The sequence below is a fragment of the Sphaerodactylus townsendi genome, linkage group LG10 (assembly GCF_021028975.2).
Source record: "Sphaerodactylus townsendi isolate TG3544 linkage group LG10, MPM_Stown_v2.3, whole genome shotgun sequence".
Classification (NCBI taxonomy): Eukaryota; Metazoa; Chordata; class Lepidosauria; order Squamata; family Sphaerodactylidae; genus Sphaerodactylus; species Sphaerodactylus townsendi.
This window is the reverse complement of record NC_059434.1, coordinates 79107849-79127165: the sequence shown is the minus strand read 5'-3', so window position 1 is coordinate 79127165 and position 19317 is coordinate 79107849. Positions and strand designations below refer to the sequence as shown.

The window sequence follows — 19317 nt, the reverse complement described above, 5'->3', positions numbered from 1 at the left end:
GAATGTGGTGCCTTTGCCCTTTCTCAAGATGCTGCACCGAACCCTACATGCCGCAACTGCTGTGTGGAAGTTTCCGGGAGTCCCTCCTGCACCCGCAGTGAGCACACCAAAGTGGTGCTGCTGCGATGCTTTCTTAGCCACATTGTTCATGTCGCAACCCCCTCTTGGGTGGCCATCTGTCGGGAGCGTTTCGATTATGCCTCCCTGCGTGGGATGGGGTTGGACTGGATGGCCCTTGGGCTCCCTTCCGACTCTTATGATTCTACGAATGCCCTGCTGCCCGCGGATTGGGGCGTCGAGTTAAATTTGCATGTCGTTCTTTAAGGCTGCCACTAGGTGGAGACATTATTTCACATTTGAGTCCACAGGCTGTGGAAGATGTTCAGTGGGATTGAGGTATGTGTGTGTTGGTGCCTTGTGCTTGATAACTTTGCCCTGGTTCTAGGGTCAGTGTGGAGTGTGGAGCAGCTGCCAGGGCTCGGGGCTTCTGGCAGGGCCTGCTGCTGCTGCTACTGACCCCCAACATGTCTTTTCCCTGCATGTTTGCTTGCAAGTTCTCTGCCACACAGGCCTCCAGTTGTACACGCTGCCCATTACTACCAGGGAATTGGCTGGGAGCAGTACAGAGAGCTAGAGGGTTGGCAGCCCCCAGGTGGTAACAATTACAACTGATCTCCAGGCGACTGAGATCAGTTCTCCTAGAGAAAATGGCCGCTCTGGAAGGTGGACTTTGTGGCATTACACCCCACTGAATTTCCTGCCTTCGCCAAACCCCAACCTCCTCAGGCTCCACGCCCACCTACCCCCATTGTCCAGGTGTTTCCTAACCCACAGCTGGCAACCCTAGATGGCTGAGATCATTCGCAGTGGGAGGGCTTGCAAGCGGGGCAGGGGAAGGAGTCATGGGCCGGGAGGGGGACACATGGATGTGTGGGTGGAAAGGAGCTCTCTGCCAGGGTCCCTCAAAATCTGGAGCCGACCTTGCCCTGATCCACAAACCACAGCAGGCCTGCCAAATTTCTGCCTTCCAGTGGCTCCTTTCCTTGTGGAGAGCCAGCGTGGTGTAGTGGTTAAGAGCAGGTGGATTCTAATCTGGAGAACCAGGCTTGATTCCCAACTCTTCCACCTGAGTGGCAGGGGCTTGTTTGATGGATTTGATGGGGTATAAATCCAAACAACTGCTGCTGCTGCTGCTGTTGTTCTTGTTCTTGTTCTTCTTGTTCTTCTTGTTCTTCTTCTTGTTCTTGTTCTTCTTCTTCTTCTTCTTCTTCTTCGGCACCTCAGTAACCAATCTCTAACTAAGGGGAATGAATTAAAGGGGAAAGGGAGTGGAAAAAGGGAAGGAGGAGGGAAAAGGAGTGGAGAGGAAAAGAGAGGCCGGCTATGTTGGATACCGTGGCCACCCAGCTCCATCTTGCAGGCCCTGTGGAACTATACGAGGTCTCGCTGGGTCTGGGTCTTGTTTCTGAACTGTAGCATTCTGTATTATTCCAAAGGAGCCATTTTCTCCAGGGCAACTGACCTCTGACACCTCCAGGGAATCAGTTGTAATCCCAGGAGATCTCCAGCCGCCCGCCGGAAATTGGCAACGCTAGCTAAATGACATGGCCTGATAATTTCTGCAGATCATACTGATGTTTAAAAGTTGGCCAGACTACAAGGGTGTAGCTCGCAGCATTAAGGGGCGGTGGTGGTGGTGGGGGATCTCAATACAACAAACAGAAACTAGCAGTCAATTAAAAAAGAATCAAAACCTAGCAATGAAAAATTCACCAAAGCGCTAACCTTGAACTGACACCTTCTGGCAAGCAGGCACCTGTTGGCAGGGGAAGGTCTTAATTAAGCTTTCAGAGGCCTGGAGGGGTTGGGTCCAATCAGCCTCTTGGAATATATTTGTACCACTACAGAAGAGGCTGAACTCCAGGTGGATAGCAATCTAATGACCCCCGGTGCTAAAGTTTGTGCTGCCAACTTGTTTTATATATAACATATATAACATATATATAACATTATATATATATATATATACACACACACACACACACAAAGACACACACAGACACACACACACAAAGACACACACAGACACACACACACACATATGTATGTATGTATGTATGTATGTATGTATGTATGTATGTATGTGAGCAGGAGTGGCGTAGGAGGTTAAGAGCTCGTGTATCTAATCTGGAGGAACTGGGTTTGATTCTCCGCTCTGCCGCCTGAGCTGTGGAGGCTTATCTGGGGAATTCAGATTAACCTGTACACTCCCACACATGCCAGCTGGGTGACCTTGGGCTAGTCACAGCTTCTCGGAGCTCTCTCAGCCCCACCCACCTCACAGGGTGTTTGTTGTGAGGGGGGAAGGGCAAGGAGATTGTAAGCCCCTTTGAGTCTCCTACAGGAGAGAAAGGGGGGTTATAAATCCAAACTCTTCTCTTCTATGTATGTATAGTTGAGTATTGCTAATTAAATCTCAACAGCGTCTTGCACACATTCAGATGTCTTCCAGTACAATCCTAAGAATGCTTTCTTGGGGTTACTTTCTTGTGGCCAATTATGTTGGTCTGCCATGGAAGAGCAACATTTGAGTGTAGTGAAGAAGAAGAGTTTGGAATTATATCTGTAAGGAGACTCAAAGGGGTTTGCAAACTCCTTTTCTGTTCCTCTCCCCACAACAGACACCATGTGAGGCAGGTGGGGCTGAGAGAGTTCAGAGAGAACCGTGACGAACCCACAGTCACCCAGCAGGCTTTGTGTGTAGGAGTGGGGAAACAAATCTGGTTCACCAGATAACGCCTCTGCCACTCAGGTGGAGGAGTGGAGAATCAAACCTGGTTCTCCAGACTAGAGTTCACCTGTTCTTAACCACTGCACCAAGAGCCCAAGAAGATTTCCAGGGTGTAAGAATTTGAATCATAACTCCCTTCTTGTCTGTCAAAGGAAGCTTTGTCTCTCAAAATCTTATATCCTAGAAATCTTGCTCATTTTGAAGGTGCTGCTGGATTCTTGTTTTTTTCCTGGGAGCAAACTCTGTTGGACAGACCTGAGTAGAATTCTGTGCAGACCGGCTTGGGACCGTGATGATCTTTGTGGTGGTTTTTCAATTCTTCTTTTCACTGTACAGTTTTGACAATGTCGTGTGTGCAAGCAGAAGCGCACAGAGATGCTTTCAGCTGAACAGAACAAATGACGTGAATTGTGGGGCAGATTTAGAAGAATCACAGAAGCATAGAGTTGGAAGAGACCCCAAGGGCCATCAAGTCCAACCCCCTGCAATGCACGAGCACATAATCAAAGCACTCCTGACAGATGGCCACCCAGCCTCTCTTTAAAAACCTCCAAAGATCTAGACCAGCCATTCTCAACCAGGGTTCCGTGGTACCCTGGGGTGCCGTGAGCATGTCCCAGGGGTACCGCGGCAACACTACCGCCCCCCTCATTTTTGTGGTGTCTCCCACCGGCGCCAGCAAGGACATGGAGCTGGCCCATGGGGCAGGGCCTGCCACAAGGTCAGCAGCCACCCCCACCCCCAGTGCTTCCCTTCACCGTGGGAGGGGAAGGTGGGGTGTGTGGCAAGCAGGGGCAATGGGAGGGGACAGTGGAGGGTGGCAGCAGGGGTACCGTGAGATATGAAGAGTGAGGTCAAGGGTACCCTGACCTCGAAAAGGTTGGGAAACACTGATCTAGTCACTATACTCCCATTGATACAGCCCAGAATTGCACTTTCTTGACCACCACATCACACTGCTGACTCATGCTCAGTTTGTGGTCTACTAAGACTCCCAGATCCCTTTCGCATGTAGTGTGTTCAAGCCACGTCTCACCCATCCTATATCTGTGCATTTCCTTTTTTCCTTGCCTAAGAGAGGTGGTGGAAGTACGTTAATAGGCCCGGCATAAGTGACGCCTCCAGCCTTTGTGTTTGGGGTGATGGTCGCCATTCAGCGCTTCGCCCTTTCCTCTGATCCACCTCTTGTCTCTTCAGAACGAAGAAATCGCCCGCCAGCTGGTGGAGCTGGGCTTCCGAGGAAGCGGAGAAGTGCTAAAAAGGGAGGACTTCATCGCCAGGAAATTAGCGGCTGAAGTTTCCAGGCTTTCGGAAAGACATCAGCAGAAGTAAGCGATGTGTGTGTGTGTGTGTGTGTGTGTGTGAGAGAGAGAGAGCTAATGAGCCATATCATGAGATGACAGAAAGGGGACTAAAAGCGGACTCGAAAGGCAACCGGGGAGACTGTTTTTAAAAACCAGAGTGTGAAAAGATGACAGACTGGCTCTTTCCGCACATGCAGAACAATGCACTTTCAAACTGCTTTCAGTGCTCTTTAAAGCTGTGCGGAATGGCAAAATCCACTTGCAAACAGTTGTGAAAGTGGTTTGAAAACGCATTATTTTGCGTGTGCGGAAGGGGCCAGAATCGTGGGGAACTGGGATCAAACCTTTAGCTCGGTGTTGGACTTTAAAGCAATACATTCAAACTCAGGGCTTCCACCTGGTGTCACTGAGTGTCCCACAAGTGCCATCACGGGACTGTTGGGTGCTGTGGGGAAATGAATTAAATACTGTAAAACATGTGAGAAATCAAAGTACCCACCCTGAAAGGAGGCTGCCTGTTGTTTCTGTGCACGAGTTGCTGCTGTGGGCTTGCTTCCTCCAAGTTTGCTTTGGTTTGGATCATCCCTTTGCAGAGCGGCAGCAAAATTATCCAATTATAGTAGGCTGCCTGTTTTGTCTGTTCATCAGTTGCTGATCTTTGACTTTACTTTGACTTTATTTTGGACCCATGCACTGCCCCATTCCTGGGTCACAAGGCTGAGGGCAGCCCTGAACTGTCCAATAGATCACTCGACAACAGCAATGTTTCAAAAATAGGTTAGTAAAATACTACCTGAACTAATATCACTCTAAAACAACATCATTAGGCAACATGCATCAAAACCAGCTGGCTCTGCTGATAAGATGGAAAGGAGACCTTGATCATCCTCAACAGAATGCCTGGGCGAATAACTCTGTCTTTTAGGCTCTACAGAATCTGGAAAGATCTCACAAGGCCTGGATGTCACCTGGCAGAGAGTTCCCCTGGGCAGGGGCCACTGACGAAAAAGCTGTGCCCTTGTTAAGGACAGTCAAACTGGTCATGGGCTGGCCATCATCAGTAGACTGCAAGAAAAAGGCCGAAACATTCTTTGGGGGACATATAGGGACAGGCAGTCCTGAAGATATGAAGTTCCCAGACGGTCTAGGGCAATATATATTGCAGAAAGGTGAAGCATGTGTTTGCTGAGGTAGATTCAATTCATGTCCATGTTACAGTTTAAAGGAGAGAGAAGGATACTGTCACGAATGGCCAGCTAATCCAGCATCTTGTATGTGCAATCAGAGGATGTAATTTTTACAAGAGAGACTTGTAATTGTGTCAAAGTGAGTGAGTGAGAGAGAGAGAGGCCCCTTCTGCTCATGCAAAATAATGCGTTTTCAAACCACTTTCACAACTGTTTGCAAGTGGATTTTGCTATTCCGCACAGCTTCAAAGAGCACTGAAAGCAGTTTGAAAGTGCATTATTCTGCGTGTGTGGAATGAGCCAGAGAGAGAGATATGAAGGGTGCAAGAAATTTGGGGAGTCAATCCAATCTTTGTGTATTGCGTCAGATGACCACCACATCACACTGAAGAAGAAGAAGAAGAAGAAGAAGAAGAGTTTGGATTTATATCCCCCCTTTCTCTCCTGTAGGAGACTCAAAGGGGCTTACAATCTCCTTGCCTTTCCCCCCTCCCAACAAACACCCTGTGAGGTAGGTGGGGCTGAGAGAGCTCCGAGAAGCTGTGACTAGCCCAAGGTCACCCAGCTGGCGTGCGTGGGAGTGTACAGGCTAATCTGAATTCCCCAGATAAGCCTCCACAGCTCAGGCGGCAGAGCTGGGAATCAAACCCGGTTCCTCCAGATTAGATACCCGAGCTCTTAACCTCCTACGCCACTGCTGACTCATGTTCAGTTTGTGGTCTACTAAGACTCCCAGATCCCTTCCACATGTAGTGTTGTCAAGCCAGGCGTCACCCTTCCTATATCTGTGCATTTCATTTCTTCTGTCTAAGAATCTTATTCTTGAGCAGGAAAGAACAGAGGGCGACGGACGGTGCAGTTGAAATGTTTTGCCCTTGTTAGTGTGGGAAGCCTTTCTAGCATGCACACAGACTCACTTGCTCGTTCAGGCACATAGGCACACACAAAGCCTTTCCCTTCAGTAACATATGGGGGCCAGCAGCTTTTTCTGATGACTCTAAACGTTCTCGTCCTTAACATGTTTACTTTTAATACAATATTAAGTCGGTTTTTGAAAGGCTGCAGGTGTGTTTGGGTAGCTTGCTGCAACTGGGCCGGTTACGTTAGCAGCAATGTTTTTGCACCTGGACGGGGGCAGTGATAATCAACATCCTCGGCCTTACAGAATAAATTGCTCCCGTTCCCTTCCCCCCCCCACCCCCTTTCCCTTCTACCCTTTTAAAATTGTGTACGGTTTGGTGGAAAGACCTCAGAAATAAAGAGCATCTGTTTAAATAGGTGTTGCAAAATGTTTCTCTTTTGTCCAGAACTATTTGTGTGCGTGCGTGTTTTGCAACGGTCTTGAAGCAGGCAAAAGTTCAGGGCGCGTTTTGTCTACGAAGTCCTGTGGCTTCTTGATCTGCCGGAAAAGAAGGGTGCGAGGGGTATCGACCTAGCTGTATAATAAGGCCAGGGGTCGGCCGATCTGGCCTTCTCCATGGTACTTTCTAGTTCTTCCTTATGTGCCTGCCAGTTTCAGAGGCAAATGAAGCAAATGAAGCCTTCCTCCCCAAATCCAAAAACAGTGGTCACCTGCTCAGTTGAGAATAGCTGCCCTGAACGTGGCTTGGTGGGATCCGTGGCCTACCTACAGTGCTAGAATCTCACCAATGTGTGGCTTCCCCCACCCCCGTTTCTCTTTCCCTCATTTTCTCAAGTTGTTATTGATAGAAGATCACTTGAGCAGATCTAAAGCCAACGTGTCCCGTTATTTAGAGCCTGTCTCTTCGGTTACTGTTTGTTCTGCCTGCAGATCCTGTTGCCAGACTTTTAAAGGTTTGGCAGATCCGTTTTGCGGTATAGTGCTTTTTCCACTAGCATTTTCAGTTCGGTGCGATACATTCAGGGGCTGAGAGAAAAAACTCTGGGTCTCGTAACGGTATCTCTTTAGGGTTGGTTGGGTGACGCTTTCCAAAAATGGGGAGGTTCATGCGTGCCCCGGTGCTAGGACGTGTTCCCGTTGTTCTTGGCCCGGTTCTTATTTCTCTACAAAGCAGCCTAATTGTTCCCTCGTCTTCATCGCCGGTTATGGAAGAGGACGCCGCTGAATCTTCGTTGCCAGATGTTTTGCTAAAGATAGCCGTGATGCAGTGGATCCTGATTTAAAATGCAGATAAACCAACCAAAGCGTCGAGCTGTTGTCCTTTAGACTTTCGGGTGAGGGACAGGTGCCAAGCCAATCTGTCATTCCTCTCTGCGGGTGCAGAAGCAGTAAGCAGTAGGTCCGCATTCATGTGGTTTCTTTTTTCTACTCTGAGCTCCAGATTTTTTTACCCTGCCCATCCTCCAGGAAAGTCCAGGTGGTATACGGTATCCTCCTCTCCTTGATCCTCCCGCCGTCCTTGTGAAGCAGACTGGCAAAGTTGCTGGCCCAGGAAGCTTCTTGGAGAAAGGGGAATTTGAACCCAGCCCCCCCAGTCCTGGTCCATCCCAACCGTTACACCCACTGATTACATCCTTTTCTTCTGTATCTACGCAGCACTGAGGCTCCTTCCGCACATGCAAAGTAATGCACTTTCAATCCACTTTCAATGCACTTTGCAGCTGGATTTTACTGTGCAGAATAGCAAAATCCATTTGCAAACCATTGTGAAAGAGGATTGAAAGTGTATTATTCTGCATGTGCGGAAGGGGACTCAGTGTCATACGTTACCACTGCTAGTCCTGAGGTTCTGGATTACATCATCAGTTAGGCCCCTTGCTCTAGATTAGAATCCACTCATGCTGTCTGTCTGTCTGTCTGTCTGTCTGTTTGGCAGATAGATAGATAGATAGATAGATAGATAGATAGATAGATAGATAGATAGATAGATAGATAGATAGATAGATAGATAGATAGATAGATAGATAGATAGATAGATAGATAGATAGATAGATAGATAGATAGATAGATAGATAGATAGATAGATAGATAGATAGATAGATAGGAAAGAGAGCTGAGATTCTCACCATGCTGAATTCTGTATAGGCGTGGTCATGTCATAGAGCAGTGCCGAAACCACCATGTAAACATTTTAAGCCTTATAGGCACGTAAAGGGTTTCACTGGGATCCTGCCAGCGTGTGGTGTTTGCACTAAATGTAAAAACAGCTCCCTCGGGCAACTGAGCGGCTTGTTACGTAACACCCACTCCCAAACAGTGTGCGGAATAAAGCACTATTTTGTGAAGCGTCCCGTGTAACAAAGCAGCCCGACTCTGGCAATGCAGAGTATTATCTCTTTTGGTATTTTATTACCGCAGGTGCACCGTGGCTCCCGATCAGAGGCCTGTGGCAGGTGAGGTGGCTATTAATTGCGAGCGCTTCTATTTATACACCTGCTGCCCCCGCAAAAGATTCCAAAGGTAGAGAGGATTGCCAGAGAAGGGGGGAAAGCAAGAAAACAGCTCACGTTGCCCTGACACAGTTATAAATTTAATCTCTTCCCTAGGGGAAATCCACTGGAAGGGTACAAACCATCCTCCGAAACGGCTTAACTACTACTCCAGAGGTGCAGGTGTTCAAAACCCCGTTTCAAGTTTGTTTACCCATCGGTTCCTGCCGCTTTCGAAAGGCTTCTGAGGCTGCTTTCAGAAGCCAGCAAAACGAGCAATGGCCTTTTTTTCTGTTTGATGGAAGCAGAGGGGGGGAAACGCAGACTTTGCGACTAGTCTTCCTTTACCATTTTCCCGCCGCGTGCTTCAACCATTTGATCTCAAGTCGTAGCGTTTTTGATTGCCTCGTGGCCTATTTCTGATACGGTCGCAGACTTTCAGTGGTTGTGGGAGCATTTTTGCAGGCGTGGCTTTGTGCTTCCTCCCCATCGCAGTGTGATCCAGGAAGGAGGGGAGGTCAGAAAGTGGTTGGCGGGAGGAGGCCAGGGGCGTATCGCCCAGAGCAGGGGTAGGGAACCTGCGGCTCTCCAGATGTTCAGGAACTACAATTCCCATCAGCCCCTACCAGCATGGCCAACTGGCCATCCTGACAGAGGCTGATGGGAATTGTAGTTCCTGAACATCTGGAGAGCCGCAGGTTCCCTACCCCTGGCCCAGAGGGACATACGGGGTCAAATATCCTCGGGCGACACCCATTTAAACACATGGGGGGGTGTAAAATCACCCCCACACCCTCCCTCCTTCTCCCCCACACTTCAGGCCACCAGCTGGCTCTCTTGGCGGAGGCACCTCCTGCTTCCTCCGGCTGAAGCCCAGGCCCTGGACTGTGGCAGCTGCCTTTCCCACCCAGTGGGAGGAGGGCTTGTCAGGCAGGCAGGGTGCCCCCCACCCCTGCACACAGAGTGCCTGGCCAGCGGGCCATCAGAGGGAAGCTGCCGTGGGCCTGCTGTGGACCAGCAGTACGCCCCCCCCCGCCACTACATGTGGCCTCCCCATCACCCAGCCGGAAGAAGCCTGGCTGAGCCCCCCCCCCCGCTTCCGTGAGAAGGTGGGGGAGAGCAGCCACCCATGGTGTGTGTGTGTGTGTGTGTGTGTGTGTGTGTGTGTGTGTGTGTGTGTGTGTGTGTGTGTAAAACTCCGTTTTTACCCCGAGCTCCATTTTCTGGTGATATGCCACCGGAGGAAGTGGTCACATGTGTTCTGTGTTCCTCTTCTGAAACCTGCTTTATCCCAACCTACAGATCCCCCTATACTGCAGCAAGCTGGACACAAGAGATGGCACACAGATCTCTGCCGGTCACAACCCCAGACTTACTCAATGAAGGAATCAATATTTTGAAAGCAGAATTCTTATCGACTGATGGCAAGCATCAGAAAGCTGTTGACTGATATTGTCAGAACTGAACACATGAGAACAGGCAAAGCATTATATTCCCCAGCACAGATACACCAGGCACGTCCCCCGTCCTTGTCCAGAAGTGGGAAGACACATGCACACCCTTTCCTTATCTGGAAGAGGGAAAGCAGTCATACACACACACTCACATTCCACAGATGGCAAGAACTGGGATGAGTGTTGGAATAATTTCCTGGTAATAGGGGTTATCCATGTTCATATCAAACAGAGTGCACGGGTGGCTGAAGCACAGCAGAAGCCTTACCTCGTGTGTGTGTGTGTGTGTTGTGAGAGAGAGAGAGAGAGAGAGAGAGGATCCCATGTATGTGTGAGCGTGCACAAAAGAAAGTCGGAGTCAGTTGTAGTTTCTAATCTAATAAAAAGAGTATTTATTAGTGAACTCCATTCTGGATAGAAAGGTAGGTAGATAGGTTCACTAATCTATCCTAATCTAGCTGGATGGGGACGGATGCTCGGAGCACGCATCTTCCCTCTAGGCATGGTGAAAGTAAGATGGAGAAGAATGCAAGAAGAAGACGGAAGGAAGGAAGTCCCTGAGAGTATCAGTCTGACTTCAAAGGGATAGAGCCAGCATGATAGAGTAAAGGTGTCAGTCCCGAGGTCCCTCTCTAGCCACTGGCTATCTAGTAAAACCCCCTCTGTGGGTCGAGGCAGGAAACAGCGTAAAGTCCTTCTCTTCCAACAGTGAGAACGTAGCAGCTGATGAGATACATAGCAGCTGAAGAGATACCCCCCTGCAGCTGAAGAGATACGGTGAGCTGGTACAGAGAAACATTCCCAGGCCTACTGCAGCAGGAAGCATTCATTAGACTGAAATATGGCAGGACCCAGGCTACGACAGTAGAAGGTCCTGACACTACCTGCTCCCTTTTGGAACAGACTGTTAGTGTCTGGTTGCCCCAATTATCTCCCTGCATCCCCACCTAAGTAGCTGGAGGTGGTAGCTGGAGATTATTTATTTATTTATTTCATTGGACTTCACAGACCGCCTCATCCCCGGAGGGCTCTAGGCGGTTCACAACACAGACAATATAACAACCAATAAAATCCTAAAAACATTAAGATCAATATGCAGCATAACAACCCATCTTAGCGGCCCCCAGTCTTAAGGCTGGGAGGGACTGGCAGCGCCAGATGGAACTCATATAGGGCACTGCCAGAGATGACACTGTGGAGGGCGTCACAAGGGGGCAGCCGATCTGCGGCCGGCCTCACCAAAAGCCTGGTGGAACAGCTTGGTCTTACAGGCCCTGCGGAACTCACCAAGATCCCGCAGGGCCCGGACTGCTGGAGGAAGAGCGTTCCACCAGGCAGGGGCCAGGGCTATAACGGGATTGCAACTGATCTCCTGGCAGCAGAGATCAGTTCATCTGAGAGAAATGGCCGCTTTGAAAGGTGGATTCAGGCTGACAAGACGTCCCGCTTTTGGCGGGACAGTCCCGCCTTCAAACAATTTGTCCCGCGGGTTATTTCAATTGTCCCAATTTTGGGGAGACTGCCGGACTGTTTTCTGGGTGGGAAACGGTAGCGCCCCAGAAGGCAGTGCGCCCCAGAAGGCACTGTGACAGGGCGGGAAACGGTAGCGCCCCAGAAGGCAGTGCGCTCCTACAGCTGCGCGCATGCACGCGTGCGCCCGCCTACCCCCCCGTCCCGGTTTACAAAGGTGACCATCTGGTCACCTTAGGTGGACTCCATGGCGTTCTGCCCCACTGAAGTCCCTCCCCTCCCTAAACCCCTCCCTCCTCAGATTCCACCCCTAAAATTTCCAATTATTTCCCACCTCAAAGCAGGCAAAGCCTTACCCGTCACAGAAGTAAGTCCCCCTGTATCCTTAGGGGCTTATTCCCAAGCAAGAGTGGACAGGATTGGATATATGGCTTACTGGAAACTTCATTCACAATTGTGTATGATAATCCACCATCTCTGCCTTTGTAGATGGGACCTTGGATTAGTCAGAAGGCACCATCGCTGCCTACCAAACATTGGTGGAGCTATAAGGGGGAAGGGTGCGTGTGTGCTGTGCACCAGGTGCATGCCAGTGGGAGCAGAAAATTGTCCCCGCCCATTTCCCGCCCCACCCCACCTGGCCTGGCCCATTTTCAGCCAGCAGAAAAAGGTAAGTGGGGGGGGGCATGGCTGTGGGTGGGGGAGCATGGGGGGGGGCAGTGCCCGGGCACCATTTTCTCCCCCTACTCTCCTGCTACCAACCATATTCTCTGTGTTGTGGGTTTTCCGGGTTGTATGGCCGTGTTCCAGCAGCATTTTCTCCTGACGTTTCATCTGCATCTGTGGCTGCCATCTTCAGAGAATCCTCTGAAGATGCCAGCCACAGGTGCAGGCAAAATGTCAGGAGAAAATGCTGCTGGAACACGGTCATACAACCCGGAAAACCCACAACACCCCAGTGATTCCGGCCCTGAAAGCCTTTGACAATACATATTCTGTGTCCTAGGTGTTTTATTAAATCTGCTTTTAGCATTTCTACGTATGGACTCTTTGGAAACCAAGACTAATTTTGTTAACCACCAAAGTACACTTCGAATGATTTTTTTTGCAGGCTGTTTTCATGGCATATTCTTTAAAATCAAATCCAGAGAGGATCAGCCAAAACAAGTTTCCTTCCACCTGACCTGTTCTTGAGAAGTAACTCTGCACTTTGAGTCTGTTTTAGCAACAGCCCAGGATAAAATGTTAAAAAGACTTCAGTCCTCTCCCAGATGTGTTTCCGCACTACTGCATTCCTGCTGGGTGACCTTGGGCTAGTCACAGTTCCTTCAGAACTCTTTCAGTCCCACCTACCTCACAAGGTGTCTGTTGTGGGGGGAGGAAGGGAAAGGAGCTCCTTACAGGAGAGGAAGGTGGGCTATAAATTCAAACTCTTCTTCTTCTTCTTCTTCTTCTTCTTCTTCTTCTTCTTCTTCTTCTTCTTCTTCTTCTTCTTCTTCTTCTTCTTCTTCTTCTTCTTCTTCTTCTTCTTCTTCTTCTTCTTCTTCTTCTTCTTCTTCTTCTTCTTCTTCTTGCCTGATGCTATCCTGCTGTTTCTGGGTAACCCACCTCCAGCGGATTGTTACCATGTGCTGATAACCACAAGTGGACTGACTTTTTAAACTTACTGGGGAAAACCCCGACGGGCTGTCCCCTGGAGGGCTGCTATCATATGTGATTTGCTTCTAAATCTACTTATGGTGCGAATGACTTAACTCGTACCTGGCTGTAGATGCCACTGTAGGGTTGCTAGACCGGCTACCGTGGGATTGAAGGCTATTTGAAAGTCAGCCGTAGAAAGCCGAAAGCCGGAATTCCCAAACTGCTTTCCTTGCTTGCTGTGTCATGATAGAATATGTGGATCAGGGCGAGGAGTTCCCACAGCGTGACATTCCCTGAGGCAGGTACGAAACGGAGGATGTTCCGGTAAAAGCTGGGCATCCGTACAGCGAGGTGGTTCCACACTGGCAGGCGGTTGTGCCTATCGCTGATTATCTTGCGGGATGGTTGCCCAAAATGACAACCTGCGCTTGCAGATTTACCGGTATGGCTGACTGGTTGCAAGGTCAGACTTGCTGGGGAGATAAAACTTCATCCTTGCACAACTGCGAAAGCATCTTGGATACACCAGAGCGTGACCTGTTCAAGGGTTTATATTTTGCCCTTCCTCTGTAGTCTTTTCTCTGAAAGAAATTGTCTACTTTGGGGGGAGAACCGGCCAATATTTTTAAATTGAAGCCAAACAATTTCCCTCCCCCAAAATAGCACATTTTTCTGCTATCTGTGTACCATGAAAGCCCAGTTTTCTATGCAGTTCTGGGTTTTCCTCTTTTTGCTTCGCTACAGGGGATTTTCCACACGTGAACAGGAGCCTCCCACATTTAAAAGGGACCTTTGCGGTATAGTGATTAAGGTGTTGGACTAGGATCTGGGGAAACCAGGTTCGAATCCCCACTCTGCCATGGAAACTTGCTGGATGACCTTGGGCCAGTCACAACCTCTCAACCTGGCCATGACTCAGATGGGAGACCTGCAAGGAATGCCAGGGTCATGACACAGAAGCGGCCGATGGCAAACCACCTCTGAGGCCCCTTCCGTACATGCAGAATAATGCCCTTTCAATCCACTTCCGCAATTGTTTGCAAGTGGATTTTGCTATTCCGCACAGTAAAATCCAGCTGCAAAGTGCATTGGAAGTGGATTGAAAGTGCATTATTCTGCATGTGTGGAAGGGGCCTGAATGTCTCTTGGCTTGAAAACCCTACAGGGGCGCCATATTCTTGACAGCGAATAAATGTACAGGAACAATATTATGCTCAGAGCTGGTTCCCAATTTGGGGAGGGGGAGGCAGGCAGACTGCGCCAGGGGCCTCTCCCCATCACTGCTGCCTTTATTCTCATCCCCTTTCCAGCTCCTCCAACACACCTCTTCCCCACTGCCTACGCACATTTCCTTCCCTGCCTGCTCCCTGGCTCACCATCCTTCCGGTCCTTTTACCTGATGGTGCTGGACAGCGTTTGCGGCCAGAAGTATCAGTGGCAGGTAAGCTAGTGAGCAGGCAGGTGGGGGAAGGGCACCTCTGTGGGGCAGACCCTGGCTGTTGCCCCACCTCAGGGTATGCAGACACTAGCCCTGGTCATGCTCATTTAGAGCATGACTTGTGTGCTTCTAATCTGGAGAACAGGGTTTGATTCCCCACTCCTCCACCTGAGTGGCAGAGGCTTGTCTGGTGAACCAGATGCGTTTCCGCACTCCTGCGTTCCTGCCGGTCACAGGTTGTTCAAGACTTCTCTCAGCCACACTTACCTCACAGGGTGTCTGTTGTGGGGAGAGGAAGGGAAAGGAGCTTGTAAGCCACCTTGAGTCTCCTTACAGGGGAGAAACGTAGGGTATAAACTCCTCCTCCTCCTCCTCCTCTTCTTTAAACAGGATCAAAAATAAAGCTCAGTGGGGGAACTGCGGGTGGAGCGTCCATTGGGAAGCGGCACCCACAACCCAACACAGTGCTGGGTAGAAGGTTTCCCCATACCATGTCTTCTCCCTTTCCCCTTTCCTCCATTGTGTGAGGAGGAAGTGCAACGTCCCCTGCTTGGGGGGGGAGGGGGAGCAGTGCGCTCAAAGTGTTTTAAATGAATCCCCTTTTAAAACAGTTCTTCCGTCTGAAATGTTTTCAAGACATCTTTCCTCAGAGCGATCATCTTTACTACATTTTATTGTCCCCGCTGCCGTTTGCCATGCTGCTCTGCCCTCCCCAAGCTTTCTACTCCTCACCATTTTATCATGGCTGGGAGCTCCTCTGTTCTCCCTAACCTGTTTATTTTTGTCGTTTCTGGGTTTTTTTATGGGGGGGGGGAGTTTTGAAGCATCGATTATCCGTAGCCCGCTAGGAAGCACTGAAGCATTAAAGCATCGATTCCACAGATAACTAAAAAAAAGGAGGGGGGACCCCTCATGGCAGCCACGAATCCTTCTGAGGGGGTGAGTGTCTGCTCAAACAAACATCCTGGCAAAGGGAGGGGAGAGGAATTGAAAACGTTTTACAGACACCTTAGGTGATTTGTGCGGGAAAGGCCCTAGAATCACAACCACCTTTTGAATGGAATCGATAAACGACAGGAATCTTCCGTGACTGTGATCTTCGCTCCTGTCTGCAACCCCACGGGAGATTATCTGTATCTTCCTTTTAACAAGATATCTGTTGTTTGGCTCTCTTCACGGAGGGATCGCAGCCATATCCGCTTCCCCTTATTGCAAACAGGGCTTGTTAAGGCTTATGAGCGTTCGTCAGCTGTTGAGAGCATTTTTGTGGAAGGGAGTCCTTCCCACTCATTTCTTCACCACAGAAGCAAACATATGGCCCTTCCTAAGTATCTAAACAATGGCCATTTTAATGGAAAACTTGCTGTCCCTCCTCTTAGCCTTCAACGACTTGCAGGGCTAAGCTAGGCTGCAAAAAGGCTGCAATCCCATTATAAATCATTCCTCTCTGTGTTTTGAGTGGGTGCCTTAGGCCGTTTCCCCACTTTAAAAAATGACATCGGTTTCATCCGGCGTGGACCTTTTCAACTCGGGGATTGTGTTCCCTGGCTTCCCCACTGCCCCGCGCTCTGTGTGGGGTCATCAAAAGGCGCTGTTTTCAGCAGCGCCAGAAATGACGCGTGCTGAGGGGGCATGAGAGCAGCAGAGTCGGGGCGGCTGCGTTGTCGCCGCCCCTGTAGTGGGGAGTGCCGCTGGACCCCGCGCTACTTGGCAAGAGTAGCGCACATCAAATGGTGAGTGGGGAAAGGCCCATAAAGGCAGCTGTCCATCCTGCCTGCAGACCAATCTTTTCTTTTTCCTTTTCTGGTTTATAAATGTCACGATGAAAAGAACTGTGCAGGTAATACATTCTGTCTGTTGGGGCTTCTTATCTTTCCCTGAGTGGAACAGCAACCTCCCATCTTGCTCAGCAAATACTTTGCTTGTTGGCATGGAGAGGTTGAACTCCTCCCCCCCACCCCCGCAAAATCCTATTAGATGTTAGCAAGCATTGACATTTAATTTAATATTTAAGAAAACGTTTATAATGGATCTTCCAGCCGAAGTCCATTAGGAAACAAACACAGATATTTTCCTCATCTTTCCCTTCTCCCTCCCCCCTTGACACCTAGTTTGGAAATTTCACACCCAGGGTCAGTGGTGGGATCCAAAAATTTTAGTAACAGGTTCCCATAGTGGTGGGATTCAAACTGTGGCGTAGCGCCAATGGGGCTGGGCGGAGGATTACGGAGGCGTGGCCAGGCATTCCAGGGGTGGAGCATTTCTGGGCGGGGCTGTGCCAGTCCTTGGGTGGGAAACGAATGCACGCAGGCGCAGGCTGTCATGCACGCCAGTGCACCTCCTGCTAGACTGCTTCAAGTTCTGCGCGCTACTGTTGAGAGGAGGGGTGTAACTAAGGCAAAAATCACGTGGCAAAATCACCCATTAGTAACCCCCTCTCGGCACACACAAATAATTAGTAACCTACTCTCGGGAACCTGTGAGAACCTGCTGGATCCCACCTCTGCCCAGGGCCTAATTAATCAGTGGCTGGGCCCCTAGACTTTCAGGTCCTTCGGGCCCCCTACTGCACGTCAGTCTTTCACCCCGCTACAACTGACAGCTTGACCTTGGTACAGGAGGTACTAGACCGCAGTGCATAGGCCCTTTCTGCACGGGGCACGAAACGCAGGTGCAAACCAGGATACACGATCCCGGTGCAGCCCCAGGGCTGTTTGCATGGCTCTGGGCGGCCGGCCCCAGAGGCACATCAGCTGTTACCCTACCTGGCTCTCCTGACTGTGTAGCAACGCAGCCAGCCACAGACGACCCCCTCAGCTACACGTCCATGCTCTCCTGCGTGACCTTTTTAAAAAGAATCGCTGATAAAGCGATTGTCGTTTACGCCGGGTTGGGGCGGAAAAACCTGGACAGACCCAATGCAGGGGCGAAGTTCCTGCCCACAATGGGTTATATCCTGTTGTTATACCATGGTAAATGGCCCGTGCGGAAAGGGCCATAGCCCTATATCCATTTTGAGGGTCTCCTGAAGAATTTTGCAACAATAAACATTTCATGGAAATGACCTAAAATAGGTGGAACAATAAATACGAAGCATCTCTCACCAGAATATTGCAATTTTGGGCACATTTATCAGGGATTAAGTCCCATTGTTCTTAATTGGAGAAGACTTGTATAGGAATGGGCTGTAAAGCACTTTGTGATATATTGGGGGTGGGGGGGATTGGCTGTTCACAGGAAAGACAGATGGAAAAATGCCTCAGTTCCAATGCATGATCCTTAACAGTTCTTTGAATCTCAGCCCGTGTTTCTCTAATTTTTGCAAATAGCTTTGGGTAATCTATCAGTAGAAGTTTTGGGAATTACATTTGTTGATTCTAGCATGTGCTAATTTTTTGGGTGGTGGTAGCCTTGAAGGAGCGCAAATGCAGTATCTGGTTTGGTTTTTAATTTGCCTGTAAAGTCGGTATTTTACGCACTCCGTCTTCTTTAATCTGCCACAGCAAAATGAGTAGACAAAAAATGATTACACACTGATGATGATAATGGGAACAGTAAATCATTCTAATTGTTTATAAAGAGCCTCAAACGTCTAGGCTCTGCTTCAGTTAAAAAACATAGGCTCTGTCTACAGGTTTATAAATTGGTCGAATGAGATTTTTTTAAAAAATGGGGCCTGGGCAGATGAATTCAGACAAGGGTGTAAAATCCAAGTCTGTTCTGGAATTATATCCACCCTTTCTCTCCTGTAGGAGACTCAAAGGGGCTTACAATCTCCTTTCCCTTCCCCCTCACAACAAACACCCTGTGAGGTGGGTGGGGCTGAGAGAGCTCCAAAGAACTGCGACTAGCCCAAGGTCACCCAGCTGACATGCGTTGGAGTGCACAAGTGAATCTGGTTCACCAGATAAACCTCCACAGCCCATGTGGCAGAGCAGGGAATCAGCCACAGTTCTCTCAGAACTCTCTCAGCCCCACCTACCTCACAAGATGTCTGTTGTGGGGAGAGGAAGGAAAAGGAGATTGTAAGCCACCTTGAGTCTCCTTATAGTAGACAAAGGGGGGAACATAAATCCAAACTCTTCTTCCTAACTTTTTGCCATCTTCCCATTTCGAGGAGTGACGTTTTTCGCTGAGTTCGCTGTTGACCTGCTGTGAAACCTACCGAAACTTGTTATAAAGACTCAACTTGGGCAGGCCACAGACTGTATTTTTATTCATTTGTTTATTTTCAGGATATATGAGATTTGATTTAATGCTGAGAAACAGACTGCGATATGAGCTTTATTTTTATTTTGTTCACTTTCGGCATATGTGGGATTTGATTGTGCCGAGAAATAGCTGTGATATTTCCGAAGTCTGTCGATTCCCCGATATAGCCAGGTTTGCTCAGCATCTGGATATTCTCTCTCGTGTGTTTTATATATATTTTATTGGTTTAAAACATAAGGGGGTAAGAATGTGCCAGGAAAGGAATCTATGACTCATCAAATGCAATAAATCTGCCGGGGTTTCTCCCTCCCTCCAATTCACCTGACATCCACAGGGAAGATCAGCTTTCTTTTCAGGCATTGGTATGGATGTTCTCGTATTGGGACCAAAAACCAAAGGGTCCAAGCTGGGCCTTTTCTGTCTCCCCGACCCTTGCCGCCCCTGGCCCTTTCCCCCCTTATTCGTGACA

At 49.2% G+C, this 19317-nt stretch overlaps 1 protein-coding gene across 2 annotated transcripts in view; it reads left to right on the top strand.

The window, feature by feature from the left end:
- The window catches only part of CFAP299 (cilia and flagella associated protein 299), a 334792-nt gene that overhangs the window by 31468 nt on the left and 284007 nt on the right, over nucleotides 1-19317 (top strand). For both annotated transcript variants that reach the window (XM_048510223.1, XM_048510222.1), the window contains exon 2: nucleotides 3989-4119. In XM_048510223.1, coding sequence (XP_048366180.1) covers nucleotides 3989-4119 — 131 coding nt within the window. The remainder of the gene's footprint in view (nucleotides 1-3988; nucleotides 4120-19317) is intronic.